We start from the raw sequence: 18086 nt of genomic DNA, 5'->3' as shown, positions 1-18086 counted from the left end.
GTAGCACAAAGGTGTGGAAAAAACATTGCATGTGTCTGTGGCCAGTGACAGTGAATCACCTAGTCCTTGTAGTCTGCAGTCCATGCAGGGATTGTGAGAAATAAGACTCATAAAACGGAATGGGACCAGCTTAGCAGGCCTTGAATGTCAAGCTAAGGATCTCAGAACGCCTGTTTGACTCAGTTCAAATGCTGTCAATACTGAAGTCGGGCCAAGTGTGGAATTATCAAGCTGGAGAGTGTGAACGTCATTACTTAAATCTGGGAATGAAGCACAGTATGAACAGAGCCTGCGTGTCCCTGCACGAGTGAGGTACAAGCGCGTTTATCCAGCCTTGATCCCCGGGGCCCGAGGCGGAGCACGCAGGGCTTCCTGCTTTTATGCACAGAGCGGCGGGAAGGATGATGAACTCCAGCACTGGGAGACACTGCTGCAAACTGCTGGACAAGAGCTAATTAACTTGCAGTTCTAGGGGATTTTATTGGATAAAAGAAGCTTTAATATAAAATTGTTTTCATATGAATTATTATCTCAATTTAATAGATAAAGAAGCCAAGATTCTGGAAGATAATATAAATGGCCTCTGCTACACGTAAAATAATGATGGGAGGTGATTTTCAAGGGTACCCCCTCCAAAGCCCAACAACTGCACACTGAACCATGCAGCCAAGGCCCCAGCACCACTTCGCAATGGGGGAGGGGAAACAAGTGAAATGAAGAATGAAAGTGCCATGTGTTTGCCACTTTCTCTGTGCTGCAACCTCGGCCAGGTGCTAGAGACACAGAATTATTCAGGGCAGAGCCTCAAGGTGACTGCTGTCTAGAGGAGACCACATAAATTCTAGCCTTTCATGTGTTGCTATGACAGACTGGACAATAGGGACAAACAAGGAGAGTGTCACCAGCTTAAACAAAGGTTGGGAAGAGCCCACTGGAGAAGATGCTTAAAGAAGGGTTTGCTTGCTTGCTTGAGGGAAAGTTTACCTTTGTTTTTAACCTTTTTTAGACAAAAAATATGTTTTTATGCATTTCAGAGAAAGGGAGTGAGAGGGAGAGGCGGAAACATCAGTGATGAGAGTTATTGATCAGCTGCCTCCTGCACGCCCCCTGCCGGGGATCGAGCCCACAGCTTGGGCATGTGCCCTGACCAGGAATCGAACTGTGACCTCCAGGTCCATGGGTCAAAGCTCAACCACTGAGCCACGCCCACCAGGCTAGTCATTTGACATGGTAGAAAGAAGTCATGGTGAGGAGAGAAGAAACAGGAGATGGTTTGGAAAACAGAGTTTTATAAATTATACTAAGAAATTTGTCCTTAATCTTAAAGGTAATGAATGAACTCTCTTGTCAGATTAATTAGATGGGAGTAACACTGAGAGAGAAAGATTATCCAGAGGCTATTGTGTTTATTCGGGGAAGAGGTGATGAAGGTGGTGGTGGGGATGGAGGGAGGTAAACCGTACACCAGACACTTACCTCTGTTTTCATTCACTCCTGGGCCAGACCTCAGAGCTTGCAGCAAATATCCAGATATTTTATCTTGGTTTATTAGCCAAATTTGCATTATAAATTATTTATTTTAGTATGTAAAATTCTTCATTCCTTCTTTTCCTCTCCCCTCCCTCCCTCCCTCCCTCCCTCACTCACTCCCTCCCTCCCTCCCTCCCTCCCTCCCTCCCTCCCTCCCTCCCTCCCTCCTTCCTCCCTTTGTGCTTCAAATGTTCCCTTTCAAAAATTAAATGCATATTTTCCCTAGGAAGGGCCATTGCTCCAGTTCTTAACAATTTAAAAGAAAAAAGTTGAAAGTCAGACAAGAGCAGAAATGGAACAAAGGAGCAAGGGAGAAGAGAGGGAGATCAGGATAACCTGAGCCTACTCTATAGTTTTGCCAAAGGCTCACCCTGAGCTTACGTCAGAGTGAGAGTTTGAGATTCAAATCTCAGGAAATGAAAATTTTAAAAAGGACACGTTGTTTTTCGTGTTTCTGTCTCCAGTAAGACTCTATTATTTCTCAGGGCAGTTAAATTATCTTCAGAGAAATCAGTTACTTCCATGACAGTGAACTGAGGCTTGTGTGCAGGTGTAGACATTGATATTTGGAAATGAGCTCAGAAAGCTCTGTCTAGGAAATAATGATAAAAGAATTCTAGAACCTTTTACTCATCCCTTGGCCCTCACTGAATGAGCACCAGGCTTATCCTACTCTCTGCCCAATTAAATGTGAGAGCCACAGTCTGCAGTAGCTTCTGGGGTCAACCCCTGGGTCCTCACAGGCACCGGCTGCCACTGAGGAAGGAGCGTGGGCCACATCTGCTGCCCGCGGCTCCTGATACCTCTCCCGCAGGCAGTTCCTGGCAGCCTGGATGGCCTAGGGCTTCCCCATTATCCACTTTGAAACTTGGCCACGGTTTGCCTGTGAAGGGCTCTAGTTTAGAATTAAGACATTAAAGTCAGCTGGCTGTAGAAGGAATTCTAATACCTAATATTGTTTCAGTCTTCTAATATCTAATATTGTTTCAATCCCCTCTTCAGTGAGCCGTATTTCATTGAGAAGATGTCTTAAAACTCCTATCTTTGGTTTGTCCACCAAAAGCTGTGAGCATGAAGTCCTCTCATTATGACTTTGTGTTCATGTTTCTATGGAGCATGATTTCTCTAAGATACTCCAAGAAAAAAATTACAAAGTTCCTTAATGAACACCAATTAGGAGAACAGATGCTGCATATCTTACCTTCACTCATTCCAAAATCTGTGTGGAGGCCCCCTCGCTTGCCATTCTAGGGGAAGACCTTTCTCTCATGGAGCACGCACTGCTGTGGAGAGAGACAAGCATGCAAAGTGTGATGAGTTTAGAAAGAAAAATACAGCAAGATAGGAGGGAGAGTTGTGCTGGGCAGGGGCGAAGGAGTTGGCAAGATCACCGACTAAAGCCATCACATTGTACATATAGGGGCTGCCAAGCCTGGTGGTCTTTCCATCTTGGATCTTGCTTTCTTCCCCTTTGCCCCATGGCTTCACCCTGGACACAGAAGTCAGACTCTCTGGCTCCAGGCACAGCCTCTGATGCCACATCTGTCCTAACTCTAGGTCCTTGAATGCAGGGCAGGCCTCCTGTCAACGCCCAGGCTGAGTCCCCACTCCGAGGAGGAAGTTCAGAGAGCGCCCACTCCTTTTCAGAAAGAGGAGACAGCAGGGGGATTGTGTTTTTTCTGCTGCAGTGATGTGTGAAAGTCTGATTTTGCTAAGTGGGTATTTCAGCTTTTCCAGTCGTGGACCATATGGTCCAGCTGCCATATGTGCTGGTGTTACAGCTCTCAGAGCAGAGTTGGAAACAAATATATGACACTGTTGTCAACACTTGCTTCATTACCCTTCATGCTTACAACAGAAATCTCACAAACTCAGAGCCTCGAACAAACACAGCGATGGCATTGGCAAAGCTGGGTGTCCTGTGCCTGAGCTTGCTCATAGAGGAATGTGTCTTCACATGTAGTGTCCTGGTGAATTAGCAGAGCCTGGCTCACCCAGCCACGCTTCCGCTTAGCTGTGGGGTGATACACATGGCTTCCACATTATTAGCTGGTCATATCTTATTTTCTGGTAAAAATTGACCCAGACATTTTAATTGTCATAGGGAAGCTGATGGCCTGATTGTACATACAAGGTTTCCACTGTTCTGGGGAGAGTACTGAGCAACTTTATCCAGAAACTTCTTTAATACAAAGATGCTTATTTGAGAAGAGGCTGATGGTGATTTGAGAAGCCTTCAACTTCTACTTTAAAATAGCTTTACCGATGTCATTTCTTAGTGCTTAAAATTCCCGACATTTAGTAAACCCTACTTATGCTTGAATTATTGATGGATCAGTTTTAATTCACAAAGGAACACGCTGGTTCTTCTGAGAATGATGAGGAAAAGCGAGAGTTAATCAGCTTGGATGAGGGAATTGGAGGTAGAGGCCCGGATGCTCATGGACAAGGGCCGCCGCACCTGTGAGAAGCCAGGATGCCTGCCTGAGGCCCGGTGCTGGCCGTGGGCAGCACTGCAGCCTCGGATGGAGGGCAGTACCTGCAGTCTTTTGTCAGCTGCCCAGTAGCCTCTGCCATGAAGCTGACTCTACCCCTCCGCCGGGAATGAGCAGGAACACCTGAGCTGTGTAAGGAACAGGTTTTGGTAGCGTGTTGGGAGACTTTGTATCTCATGAGATTTGTACCACAAATAATTTGATATGGACAAGTGAATAATAAAGAGGCCGATATCGTGATTTCAGGTAGGATTCCATTTTCTGAAACAGCCACATAGAAACCACATTTCAGGAGGATGACTGACAGCTAAGGTCAGGACAGCGAGACAAGAATCAAAAGGACAAGTTGGGCACAAGGACGCGTGTATAATAAAGGTTTAGTAGGGGCTGGGATGCGAAGGAAGAAGCGTTATACCCACTGAGGGGCCCCTCTGCTGGCAGAGACGGGCAAGTCAGCGAGTGCTTCTGCAGTGATATTGTCCTGCGAATGGACGAGTCAGAGCACACAGCTCTTCAGGGAAGGGGCAGGACATCCGCGCGATTCCTGCGAGCACAGCTCCACCTGACTGCTGGCTCCACCTGTGACCAACATCCAGAGGGAAGGAGAGGTTTTCCCTAGTGCTGCCTGAATCCTCCAGCTTTCCTCCACTCTGAAGGTCATACCAGGCAAAGCAGGCAAGGCAGGGGGTGGCCTGGATCACTTACGCTCTTTGCACACTATCGGGATCAAGCCAGAGAGGTGGGACCATTGATGCACAGCTATCCAGTTCTGGGTGGTCTTCTAAGCTGAGCTTAGCTGGGGAATCACAGGTACATATGCATACACTGCACTGATAGTAAGGTAGTAGGCACTGCATGAAAAGCTTAGAGAAAAAGGTACTCAGTAGATTAATCCTGCCTTTAACACCTTCAAATCTATCACTTTACAGTTTCTGCCCACCACCATCAGTGGCCAGTGCCAACACCTGCCTCTCCGGTTTCCTCTTCCACCAGCAACTGTCTGGAACCCATCTCCGCACACACCCCTGTGCAAGCCCTTCGGAACCCTGAAGCCAAGTGGGTTTATCAATTTTAGTTTTAACTCTATAGTGTCATGTTAATCACCCTCCACCTTATTAAATATGTCTTATTAAATAAGACAAGTGCACTTCTAATTAGCTCTGGGCTGCTGGTCCATTTTTAGCTCTAGTTTGCACTCTTATTTGGGCAGACCCCTTCAATGTCTTTCAGAAAATTTAAGTATGATTGACAACTAAATGCCTTGCATGGGCCTTGAGGATATTAATGTCACTGCTTCAGAATATTGCTACATAAAGGTATTTTTACACGAAAATAGGCAGTGGGCTCTCCCTCGCCTGTATTGGTGGGAATGTCTATGTACAATCTCTTTTGCATATAACATTTAATATAAGATTTACAATTGCCCTCGAGAATTTATTTTCACCATTTTCCTGATGAGAAAACCAAGATTCAGAAAAATTATGTTCCTTTGCTTATTCACTCAATCAGTAGGCAACTCTTGAATGACAGTGCGAGCAGCTTTAAGATGCTATTTGTAACTCATTGGTTTTCAAACCACCTCACAGATGGGGCTGGCGTCACTGGGTGCCATCTCAGCATACCTTGAGAAGGACCAGGCTTCAGGCACCGGGCTAGATGCTCCGGTCTGCAATACATGCAAGCCTTATCCCCAAGGGAACTGCAATGCCTGGGGGATGACTGAGCAAATCGGCAGGCGGTCAGGGCTGGCACTGGTGCTCATCTTCTTTCCATCACGCTCAACTCCTTTGCTTCCAACAGCTCCTCAGGCAGCATGGTTTGTGCGCAGAACACCAGACTTGAAATAGGAGTCTCCCCGAGAACTGCTAATATTTCCTGTTTGGTTACTGAGGCAAAAGTTGATTGTTGCACCTGTTGTTTCTTATTCAAACTACAATTAGGCAAATTGATAATATCTTCCCCGTGGCACCTGGATCCCTGCAACTTCACTGCCAGTCAAAGTCATCAGTGTGGGTTGTCTCCATATGGTATATTGACTGAATCCAATGAGTTGTTCTGGTGACAGCTCACCAGTCCGCTCTCCAGTGATAAGTGCCAGCAGTGCTCCTGTCGTAGCCTCACAATTTCTGCCCTATTACCTGCTTAATAACGTGGGAGGAAAAATATTGGCAACTTCATTACGACTGCAGGTTCTTCCATTCATAAACCTCCATGTTGTTTAATACCAAGGACTGAGTGACCAAGAGGAAGGAGCTGAGTGTTGATTCGGGGACCCTCCTTTCGTTCACTGTGTGTCCCCTGCAGGCTTAGGATGGGGACGCTCCCCGAGAAGCCCCGCCCACCACTCCTTCACTTTCACAGGCACATGGAACTCTGATCTGCAAGATTCGTAAACTAAACAGGAAGAACTGGGGAAAGAAAGACTGGCTCCTGCACCTTATTCCTGCATAGCGATGAAATCAATGAACAGCTTTGTCAAGAGCCATATCCATGACCTTTAAAAATAATAACAACATTGACCTCATGACAACAGTGCAAATTCAATATAACAGGGCTTGAGGTAGCGTGAGGGGAAAAACCAGAGTCCTGAGAACTAGTGTATGTGATATGGTTCAGAATTAACCTCTGAGATTCCCAGAGTCTCTTGGTGAGTGGAGAACACTGAGTTCACTGACCACACAGTTGTGGGGTGTATTGCGAATTCAGAAAGGTTCAACGCGGGTGTGCGGTGGGAGGGGGGTGCTCCCTTAGTGAGAAGTGAGCTGGAACCTTCCTGACGACAAGTGGAGTGCAGTGAACTAAAATGGGCCAGGGCCCACCGAGCGTCTGGTATGGACGAGACCCTCAAAAATGGTAGCTAGTATTGTGCCTCAAAAATCACTGGGGTGGTTTCAGAAACCTGGCATATGGGGGAGATAATGGGAATAAAATAAGAAGGCCACTAGACTTTAATCAGAATCTCTATAATCCAGTACCAATTTGATAACTTATTGATTTATGACTTATAACCTAATTTAAGCTCTCCAAAACTAAGTTCTTTTATCTCTAAAATAAAGATAATACAGATTTTTCCATCTTACAAGGATATTATGCTCGAATAAATTGGTGAACATTCTTTGCAGTCATTGTCTGCCTCCCATCATCAAAAAATTACTGATCTGATTTCTACATGAGTTTGTTGTTCCCTTTCTGAACACATGTGCAGAATCACACCACGTGTGCTCATTTTGGCCAGCTTCTTTTGCACAGCATAATGTTTTGTTGCAGTAGTTTGTTATTATTTATCGTTGAGTATTGACTAGTATTCCAATCTGCTAATATTCTATTCTGAGTTCCATTTACACTTTTTCAATCATCTTGATGTGTAAGCTTAGATTTTTAATTTTTACCTTTCTTCCCATGTAAAACACAAACAAACAAACAAACAAGAAAAACATTTGAAGGAATACATTTTCTACTAAGGACTGCTTTGGGTGTGTTCTATGCATTTTGGTACAGTGCTTTTATCACCATTTAATTCAAGCTTTTTTTTTTTTTTTTTAATGTATCTCGATCTCTTAGATCTTAGGTTGATGCCCAACAGCTGAGCCATGCCGGCTGGGCAAGCTATTTTTTAATTTCCATTGTGATTTCTTCTTCGACCTATGGGTTATTTAGAAGAGTGTTGGTTAACATCCAAATATCTGAGGCTATTCTAAGTAATATATTATTATCAGTTCCTGATGTAATTTAATTGTGGTTAGAAAACAAGCTGTATGGTTTGTCTAAGACTACATCATGTAGAACGTGCTCTCTTAGTGATGCTCTCTGGGGAAAATGTGAAATCTGCGGTTGTGCATGGACATTCATTAGGCTAATTTCACTGATAGTGTTGTTTGAATCTTCTATACCCTTGATGATTTCTTCCACTTACTCAGTCAATTATTGGAAAATGTTTAAACACAACAAAAATTGAAGATTTTCTCCTTTTGTTTCTATCATTTTTTGCTCCCTGTGCTTTGAATCTCTGATGTACCTCCATACACATTTAGGGTTTTTTATGGCTTCATGATAAATTTACCCTTTATAATTTTGAAATGTTTCTTGTCTCCTGTAATATAGCCTACTTTGCCTAATATTAATAGAGGAATTAATAGTGGTTTATTATGCCTACTATTTTCATGCAATATATTTTCCCATCCTTTTACTTTCAACCCGTCAATTTCTTTATCATTAAAATATGAGTATTGCATTAAAAAGCCCATAGGTGGGCCTTTTAAAAAGTCTAGACTTACAATTTCTGTCATTTAACTAGAGTTTTACTTAATTTCTTAATGAGATTATCAATTGGGTAAGCTCAAGTATGCTATTATAAAATTTCTTTTTATTTTTTTCTAATTTTTCCTTTTCTTCTCATTTTCCTGTCTTATTTTGTATTAAAGCAAGACTGCTGTTGCTTTTTGTTTTATTTTTTAACATTCTATCCTTTCTTTTTTATTGCTTTTGTGGCTATATCTTTTATTTTATTTTTATGCATCCTGAAAGTATTGTAGTTTACCTCAAAATGACATCATATCATTTTATATATAATGCTAGACCCTTCAATAGTATAATTCTATTTATCCTATATTCCATCCTTCATGGTTTCTTTGACATGTGTTTACTTCTACATATATTGTAAACACCACAATACATTATTTTTATTTTTATTTCAACTGTGTATTGACTTCTAAAATGTTAAAGAAAAGAAAAGAAAACTAGTCTTTCATATTAACCCACATATTTACTACTTTGAGTGTTTTTTACTCCTTTCTGTACAATGAAAGTTCTATCTGGCATCAATTTCTTAAGATTGTAGAGCTTATTTAACAATTCTTAGTGGTGGTCTGTAGGTAATAAACTATCTCACCTTTTTTTTATTAAAAAAAAACTGTTATAGCCTGGCTGTCATAGCTCAGCAGTTGAGCATTGACCTAGGAGCCAGAAGATCACCATTCGATTCCCGGTCAGGGCACTTGCCCGGGTTGTAGGCTCAATTCCCAGTGGGGGGTGTGCAGGAGTTGGCCGATCAATAACTCTCATCATTATGTTTCTAGCTTTCTCTCCCTCTCCCTTCCTCTCTCTGGCATCAATAAAGATATATTTTTAAAAAACAGAGCAAAACAAAAGAAAAAAACCCGTTTTATATATTTTTTTTAGATTTTAAAGTTATTTTTGCTGGATATAGAATATTTTGGCAGTTTCCTACTTTTTAAAAAATATGTTTTTATTGATTTTAGAAAGAGAGGAAGGGAGAGGAAGAGAGAGATAGAAGCATCAATGATGAGAGAGTCATTGATTGGCTGTCTCCTGCTTGCCCCCCACTGGGGATGGAGCCCCCAACTTGGGCATGTGCCCTGACCGGGAATCGAACCTGTGACCTTATTGTTCATGGGTTGATGCTCTACCACTGAGCAACACGACCTGGGTGATTGTTTCTCAACTGTCATTCTTATTGTTGTTAAATCATCGCCAGCCATTCAGCTGGTTTGGGTGACAGTCCAAGCCAGTGAACTTCAATTCCAAGCAAGTGGAATTCAAGCTTCAGGAGAGTAAGGAGACCTTTCCTTATTTTTCAGCTCCACATACAACTTCCTTTGCTGCTATGTGGTGATTGTCTTTGATCTTGCCAGAAGAACTTGGTGAGAGTTTAGTTGTAGCTTCCTCTAGACTCTATCTGCCACTGCCTTTAATGTTTCTGAGCTGATAGTAGGCTGCTAGCTCCAGGAGGGCTTTGAATCCATACACTGCACACTTTGAGATCTCAAAACTGTGAGACCTTGGGTCTGCTTGCACATGAAACTGCGGAGCTATGAGATTGCACATGATAAGACCCTGGGAAAGTGGGACTTTGGGACTGCAAGAATCTGTGATTACAAGACTGAAAGACAGTGAGATTCAGAGGATTAAGTTGCTTGCCCAATGTTACATAATCATGCCAGGATGTTGCTCACTTTGATGGGAATTCAGGATCCCCTCATTGGAGCACACAATAAACGAGCTAAGGATCCTATAATGGACTCCATACTAACAAAATAAGCCTTTTGTCTGCAAATATGCAACCAGGATTTCAATATCAGTGTAAGATGTACTCAGTCTATGAATTACATAGAACCCAGAGAGAGCACCCTGTCGCCTTCAGTGTAAGATCCTGTTGAAAGTTCAGTTGGATAAAAGATGCTTCAGGCCCTGGGACTTGATGTGCCTGAGGATGAGCTGTAGCACACATGATTAAGAGGGAGTCCAAAGGAATGAAAGGCTGCCCAATTAGACCATAGGAAAACATGACATGCCTTCACTCTGTCCAAAACATGTCCTGCTGGTGTGGCTCAGTGGTTGAGCATCGACCTATAATCCAGGAGATGGAGGTTTGATCCCTGGCCAGGACAGATGCCTGGGTTGCTGGCTCCATCCCCAGTGTGTGTGTGTGTGGGGGGGGGGGGGCTATGCAGGAGGCAGCCCATCAATGACTCTCTCTCATCATTGATGTTTCTATCTCTCTCTCCCTCTCCCTCTCCCTTACTGTCTCTGAAAACAATAAAGACATATTTTTTAAATGCAAAGCCACAGAATCATCACACCCCCCCTCAAAAAAATGCATATTAAAGTATCAGCTCAAGTGAATTTTAAAAAGAACTATACTTCACCAGAAAGAGTCAGTCCTAAATGAGCAAGGGATTGAGGAAATGTTATACCTGTGCCAGTTGCTAAAGTTGGGAGAAGACATATGGAAGGACCAGCCTGCCAGATAAAGATATTCTTTTTTGGATAAAGAGAAATTGAGCAAAACTGAGAAATCTGTGGAATGTTGTGTTTGAATCTTAAGAAATTTCTCTCCACCAGCTTATTCTCTTACACAGGGTTTTGTTGCAGATATAGCTGAAAAGTAGGAAGTGGCTTCTTCATAAGCCATTTTGTGATTTTAATGGTGATTAAATCAATAGTTCAATGTGACAGTTATTAGCCAGTGTGTGTTTTCTGTGCACCAGAATGTCAGATTATTCAAGGTATTTTAGATCCAAGAGTGTGTTAAGGATACACCAAGGTTGAGTTTTGTGTCTTTGAAAATGAATTTCATTAAATAGATAAATCATTTAGTTGGTGTTCACTTTGGCCATTTGAGAAAACAATGGATCTTTCACTTATTGGCTGACATTGAAGGACATTAGCCAGCAGGCTTTATCTATGAATACTTGAGTCAGAAAAGAAGGCAGAGGGTGACTCATAAGGAAGCAAACAAATCAGTGTGCTAGCTGATATGTACAATGGGATTGATGAAAATGTTCTGTGGATACATAGTGGTGCTTGATGGTTGAACAACAATGTGAATATCCTTCATGTCACTGAAGTATAGACTTTAAAATGGTTAAAATGGTAAATTTTACATTATATGTATTTTACTCCAATGGGAAAAGAAAAATTTTGACTCTAGAAATTATTTATCCAAATGAACGCCAGGAGGCATAATTTTAGCTCCCATGTTACCTGTTCCTTTGCTTAAATTTCACAAGGAAATGGGAAAATGAATTACATAAAAATTGGATCTTCCTTTTACCTGTCTTGTAACAATCAACAATGGAATCTTGAAGAGTATGAGGCTTAGAAAATCCACAGGCTTTGGAACAGGAAAAACTTGGAACCGAGTCTCAGACCAACTACTAACCAGCTGGATAACTGGAAGAATTTTTCTTCCCCTTTTTATTTCTTTCTAGGCTTCAGTGTTTTGTTTATATTTGCAAAATGGTAATAATGGAAAGTGCTTAGCATAGTGGCTGACTCAATTAGTAACAATTACTGCAAACAAGCCTTTCCTTCTAGCAGGGGCTGTCAGCTATCTCCCATAGCACAGGGATGGTGAGAATTAGGAAGAGCAGAACTTCATTACATTATTACTTCTAAAGCTCTTAGGTGTCGCATCTTATGACTTGCTAGGTTTGACTTATTGATGAAACTGAGGGGGCAGATTAAAGAGTAATGTACAGTGTTTCCAAAAAATATAACATATAATGCAGAGTTCATTTGAAATATCTGAGGAATGAGAATTTTCCCTGAAAAGCTCTGTAGAGTAACGTGTGGTTTTCCTTGCATTCTGGCATGCGAAGGAGATGCCATGAGCGACAGGCCTCACTGGGCTCCTCTTGTCTCTGCAGACCTTTGCGGGAAACACGAATGCCGATGGCGTGATGCACCACCGGCTGCTGCACCCAGTGAGAGCCCGCTTTGTGCGCTTCGTGCCCCTGGAGTGGAACCCAAGTGGGAAGATTGGCATGCGCGTGGAGGTCTACGGGTGCTCCTATAGTAAGTACCGGGGGGCACTAGCCACACAGTACCGTGTTTTTTTTAATGGGCTTTAATAACTTAAAAACATTTGGAAATGTGAAATTCAACCCAGGGAAGAGAGAAAAAAATCTATTTAGGAATGAAAGCGCTCGGTTGGAAGTAACAGATAATAATAGCTTAAAAATAAAGTTCAACATTAAGAGCTTTTGACGTTTGAGTTGCCATTTGTCCTTGCAATAAAATAATAATGTGAGCTCAGCGCTTTCCGAGCAGGGGGTGAATACTCTAAAGCTCTCCCCTCTCTCAGAGGCAGGAGGGGCGACAACACGTCTCCTGCCCCGTGTTCTAGACAAGGAGAGGGGACATTTTAGCCCAGTGTAGCCCACGGACGGCTCTCTCCTGGGCTGATGCCAACTCTTCTTTCCTCTGGGAGTCGTTTGTACTGAACTTAAAAGCAGAGCCTATCTTGTGTGAAGAGAAGGTTGTAAACATGGGGAGAACTGGCAACCGCTCTAAAATAAGGTCAAAATTATACAACAAAGGTTTTCATCCCTATAATTCTCCCCCTTCAGGTTTTATATTTAAATATAAAATTGCATAAAAATAGTTTTTCTGCCTTAGCAGTGACATTTCCTGCTTATATGCTATGGTCCCTAATAAATAAACTCTTTTGATCACTACCACTTTAGTATAAATTAGTTGAATAGATTCCTGGTTTGAGTTACAGTAGGGCCTAATTAATGGGTTACACGCTTGCACTCTCTTCCACTGTATGATCAACTAAAAGTCTGAAGAATCATCTGGAGAGCTTCTTAAAAATGCGTTTCCTTAGCCCTGTCTTGTTCATACTGGACCATGACTTCTGGAGAGAGGGATTCAGAAAACTGAGTGTTAACAAGCTCCCCAGGGAAGCTAGAGACATAGAGTGTTTACTAAAAATAAAGTCCTGCACAGAGGAGATTTACTTGCAAAATGACTTTATCTTGACCAAGGCCTTTCAGGAAGGATGCGCTTTACAACAGATGTGTTGACAAACCCTTATGCCAAGGAGAGGCTGCCTTCCACTCCATCCTCACAGCACAAAACCCAGGACATCTGCAAGGCATATGCTTTCTATCCCAGCATCCTAGGACATCCAATTCTCTTATTACCTCTTTTCTTTGTTTTGAAAATTAATCAATTAATTTTTTATTTAATTATATTTAACATACAATATTATATTGGTTATATTAGTTTCAGGAGTATAATATAGAGATTTGATATTTTTACACCTTAAGATGTGATCACCACACTAATTCTAATACTCATCTGTCACTATGTAAACTTACCACAGTATTATTGTCCACATTCCCCATCATCTCTTTCACCCACTGCCCTATCCTCGGTAACCATACCTTGGATCCTTGTTTCTGAGTCTGATTTTGCCTTGTTTTATTTGTTTATATCCCCATGGATAAGTGAAATCTCATGGTATTCGTCTTTCTCTGTCTGACATATTTCTCTTAGCATAATACCCTCTAGGTCCACCCATGTTGTCACAAATGGCTAGATTTTATTCTTTTTTTATTGCTATGTAATATTCCATTGTAATTGTAAAGCCTGAAAACATAAAACTTCTAGAAGAGCACATAGGTAGTAAACTATTTGACATCAATCTGAGTAATATCTTTTTGGATATGTTCCCTTGAGCAAAGAAAACAAAAGCAAAAATAAACAAATGAGACTCCATCAAACTAAATTGCTCTGCGTAGCTAAAGGAACCAGCAACAAAACAAAGGACAACCTACTGGATGGGAGAACACACTTCCAAATTACATATCAGATAAGGGTTTGATATCCAAAATATACAAGGACTGCATACAATTCAGTAGCAAGAAATAAACCGAATAAAAAATGGGCAGAAGACATGAAAAGACATTTTTCCAAAGATGACAAACACATGGACAACAGACATATGAAAAGATACTCAACATCAGAAATCAGTAGGTTAATGAAAACCAGAACCGCAATGAGATATCAACTCACACCTGTGAGAATGGCTTTCATCAGTAAATCTACAAACAACACGTGTTGGTGAGGGTGTGGAGAAAGGGGACCCCTTAAGCACTGTTGGTGGGATTTAAATTGGTGCAGCCACCATGGAAAACAGTATGGAGAGTCCTCAAAAACCTAAAAAAATTAGATCTACCATAAGCCCAGCAACTCTACTTCTGAGTAAAGAAAATGAAAACACTAATTCAAAAAGATGTATGCACCCCTGTGTTCACTGCAGCATTATTTATAATAGCCAAGATATGGAAGCAACCTAGGTGTGCATTGATGGATGAGTGCTAAAGATGTGGTACATGTGCTGTTACATCTTCTCTTGATGGCAGTTGATATTACTAAAAGGTTGATTTTTAAGTACAACATGAAGCTTTCATGTTGAACTAAAAGGGTTATTTATGTTATTACTTCAGCCATCTATTTTGGTTTAATAATCACATTACTCATTAACATGTCCTCATATTTTTGTTTTCTCTCAGTCCAGTCAGCTGTCCTTGTTTTTGATGGAATTGTTCTTGCTGCAAGAAATACTCATAGCATCACTTTAAATAAAAGACTGCAGGGTTGAACGAGGCCTTTGAGGAGCACATTTAACTTCTTCTGGGGATGGTTCCTTTGAGAATCTGTCGGCAGCAAGGGATTCTCTCTTGATGATAGTGCCTACAGTGACATGCAAATTGTCCTACAGTATTAAGAGGCTCATCAATCTGCTAAGTGCTTCTGACTTTGAAGTAGCTCAGTCTTATGTGGACTCCTCTTCTTCTAAGGGGATAAACTACCCCCAGGACAATAGCCCTAGGGACAGGAAGTCAGCCCCTTCAGGGGCTGTTGGCACAGAACGTTCCCCCTGGGATGACTGACCCTTAAGCGGGCGCTTGGTAGTGTTTGGTCACTGGTCCTGTGCTTTGGTGCTTTTTCCGTTCAGATAAAAATAAAATGTCTCACAGTTTCTACTCAAACTCACACACCAGCATGTCCTCTGAGTCCAGAACTCCCCTTCAACACCACCTTATCCCCCCTTTTACTGGGTAATTCCAATAAACGTAACATTTTTCTGTCTGGGCTATCAAACAAAACAAGAACAGCAAAAGCCCTGTGGCCCTATTTGGCAGCTCACTCTTGCCCCGTCTCCACGGAATAGCTTCTCCCCAAACCTTGTCTTTGTGACCATCGCACCTGCTCACCTCTCTTCACACTGCATCTGATTTCAGTTGGTCTTTAGACACATGGTGGTCCATTTAATGTGTCAACTTGGCAAAGCAACAGTCCCCCAGTATTCAACCAAACACAAATCTAGGCGTGATTAATGTCTGCAATCATTTGACCTTAAGGAAAGGAGATTAGGCTCCATTTTCTGGGTGGGGCTGTCAGTCTGTGGGAAGGTTTTAAGGTCCGAGCTGAGGTTTCCTGAGGATGAAGAAATCCTCCCTATGGCCTGCAGTGGCTGCTCCTGCCCGAGAGCCCGGCCTGCCCAGGCATAGGGACCTGGTTCTGTTTCTCCCGACTAAAGCAGGATGCTCAGCAGAAACTACTTCAGTCAAGACCTCCAGAGGCCTCCACGTAGCCAACCCAGTGTCACCTCACTGTTCTCACTTTACCCAGCCCTCAGTTGTACTTGGTTCAATTAGCTATCTCTAATTTTCAACCCACTTCCCCTTGTCTCTCACTTGTGACTGCTACCCCCTCACAGGGCTCAGTCTTGGGTTTCCACTCTCCATCTGCCACACCCCCATCCAGCTGAACTCACAGCGTTTCAAACATCAACGTGCTGATTGCCTCCACCTCTGGCTCCTGGCCTCACCTCTGGCATTACGCATGCCTTGCACTTCATATGTCCACCTGGAAGTCTCAATATCTAAAGGAACAAAAACAGAGCCCTTGGTTACCCTTTTCTCAGACTCTGCTCACTCACATCTGCCCCACCTCAGCAACTGGGTCCACAGTAAATCCACCTCTAGGCAAAAACACAGGAGGGAGCCTGGATTCCCCTTTCCCCATAACTTCTACTCCTGTGCAGTTTATCTACAGTTCATAGAGGCTCTATCAGTTCTTTCCTCCAAATCATATCCTAAATCCATGCACGTCTCCTGCCTTCCTGAGCAGCAGCCTCTGCCAGCACCACCTGGAGTATTTAAATAGAATCCTACCTGAGCTCCTGCTCCAGGACACAATCTCCCCAAACCCATTTTTCCTGCAATAGCCAAAGTGATCTTTATAAATAAGAAATAAAATCACACCATCCCCCTACCTACTTCACTTAAAAGTGAAGTCCTTGCCAGCAAGTAAAATTCTTTACTGAGTGTCCCATGCCCACCTCTTTAATTTCCTTCTACTTCTCTCCATCCATACTACCTTCTTGCTATGTCTTCATCATGCCAGGCTTTTTCTACCTCAGGGCCTTTGCACTTTCTGTTCCTCAGGTATAGAACAATGCTTCCCAGAATTCATATGTTTAGCTCTTTTGGTCTATGTGATTCCCAATTATAATGTCACATCTTCAGAGAAGTGCTATTTTATTGTCCCTCTAAGTGACCTGCCCTACTTTCTGAGCACCCAGCATTAACCCATAGCTATATGCTGTGTTTTTGTTTTCTTCCTGGGGCCACCCACAAACCAGAATAGTGTTTGCTTTGGCTCACTTGCTTATTGTTTGCCCCCTCAAGTCCTTCTGCCAGAATGAAATGGACCTGCCCTGAGAGCAAGCACCTCGATTATTAAGTGCCAGGGCCTAATAGGCACAGATAGGAATTCAGTATTTGTGAAGTGGCTGGGAACACACATCAGTTCAGTCTGGCTGACCCAGCATGGACAGCCCAGTTAATCAGCAATTACTTGCTTCTAATACAACCATTCTAAAGAACTATGTTTTCCCTATGTACGTATAAATATTTTTCTAAAAATTACATTTGAGTATATTGCTAAAGACTGGTAGAAATCTTATAGTTGTATAATTTCTTAAGTCTTAAACTTTTCCCATTTTGGAAATTGCTGCATAATGATTCACTCGCTCGCTCACTCACTCACTTGGCAACTTTCATTCAACACTTACGACGTGCCAACCGGGATATAAAGCTTTAGAGATATAAATAATAATAAAAAATTATACTTTTATAAGTCCGATATTTTTCCTTTAAAGCATTATTATGATTGCATTTTATTAGTAATTGTGTGACTGTTTTGTTGACAACTATCTGCCCCAACTCAACTCTAAGCCTAGACAAGAGGGGTCCTGTCAGGTAGCCCCGTGCTCTGCCTGTCAGAGTTGAGTACACAGCATCTTTTCAGTAGGTGCTGTGGAATGATTGACATTGCGGATAACCAAAGACGCGATAACAGGCATGTAAATAAAAGCCTGCAATAGGGATTGTATGTGCCTGATAGAAATCTGCAAAGGAGGCAGGGGGGGATGTAAGCAAGTGCCACTGCTGGAGTCCGAGGAGGGGACATCGTCCCCTTGCTTTCCCCCGAATCTCAGGAGTCCAGTAGTCAGGTCCTGCAGAGAGGGGCCCAGGAAGCAGGAGGGGCCCGCAGGAGGGAAGCGGGGGAGCTGCAGGGTTGGTGATGCTTAGTGCACAGGAGACCGGCGATGAGAAAATGTGAAATGAGGTTAGGTCTTTCTGCGCCTGCATTTCCCACGAGGCCTGGTCTGCACCTTCTTTCCTGTAGCTTAAAATAGAACTCATCTGGCCTGCAGGAGCCCAGCCTTTAGTGAGAGTC

General features: G+C 42.6%; 1 protein-coding gene across 1 annotated transcript in view; it reads left to right on the top strand.

Annotated features, from left to right (window-relative positions):
• Nucleotides 1-18086, top strand: part of CNTNAP5 (contactin associated protein family member 5) — a 724101-nt gene that overhangs the window by 297091 nt on the left and 408924 nt on the right. The window contains exon 4 of the mRNA XM_087819922.1: nt 12194-12341. Coding sequence (XP_087676048.1) covers nt 12194-12341 — 148 coding nt within the window. The remainder of the gene's footprint in view (nt 1-12193; nt 12342-18086) is intronic.

This window comes from Miniopterus natalensis, chromosome 8 (genome assembly GCF_054644295.1).
Source record: "Miniopterus natalensis isolate mMinNat1 chromosome 8, mMinNat1.hap1, whole genome shotgun sequence".
Classification (NCBI taxonomy): domain Eukaryota; kingdom Metazoa; phylum Chordata; class Mammalia; order Chiroptera; family Miniopteridae; genus Miniopterus; species Miniopterus natalensis.
This window is presented reverse-complemented; position numbering and strand designations above follow the sequence as displayed.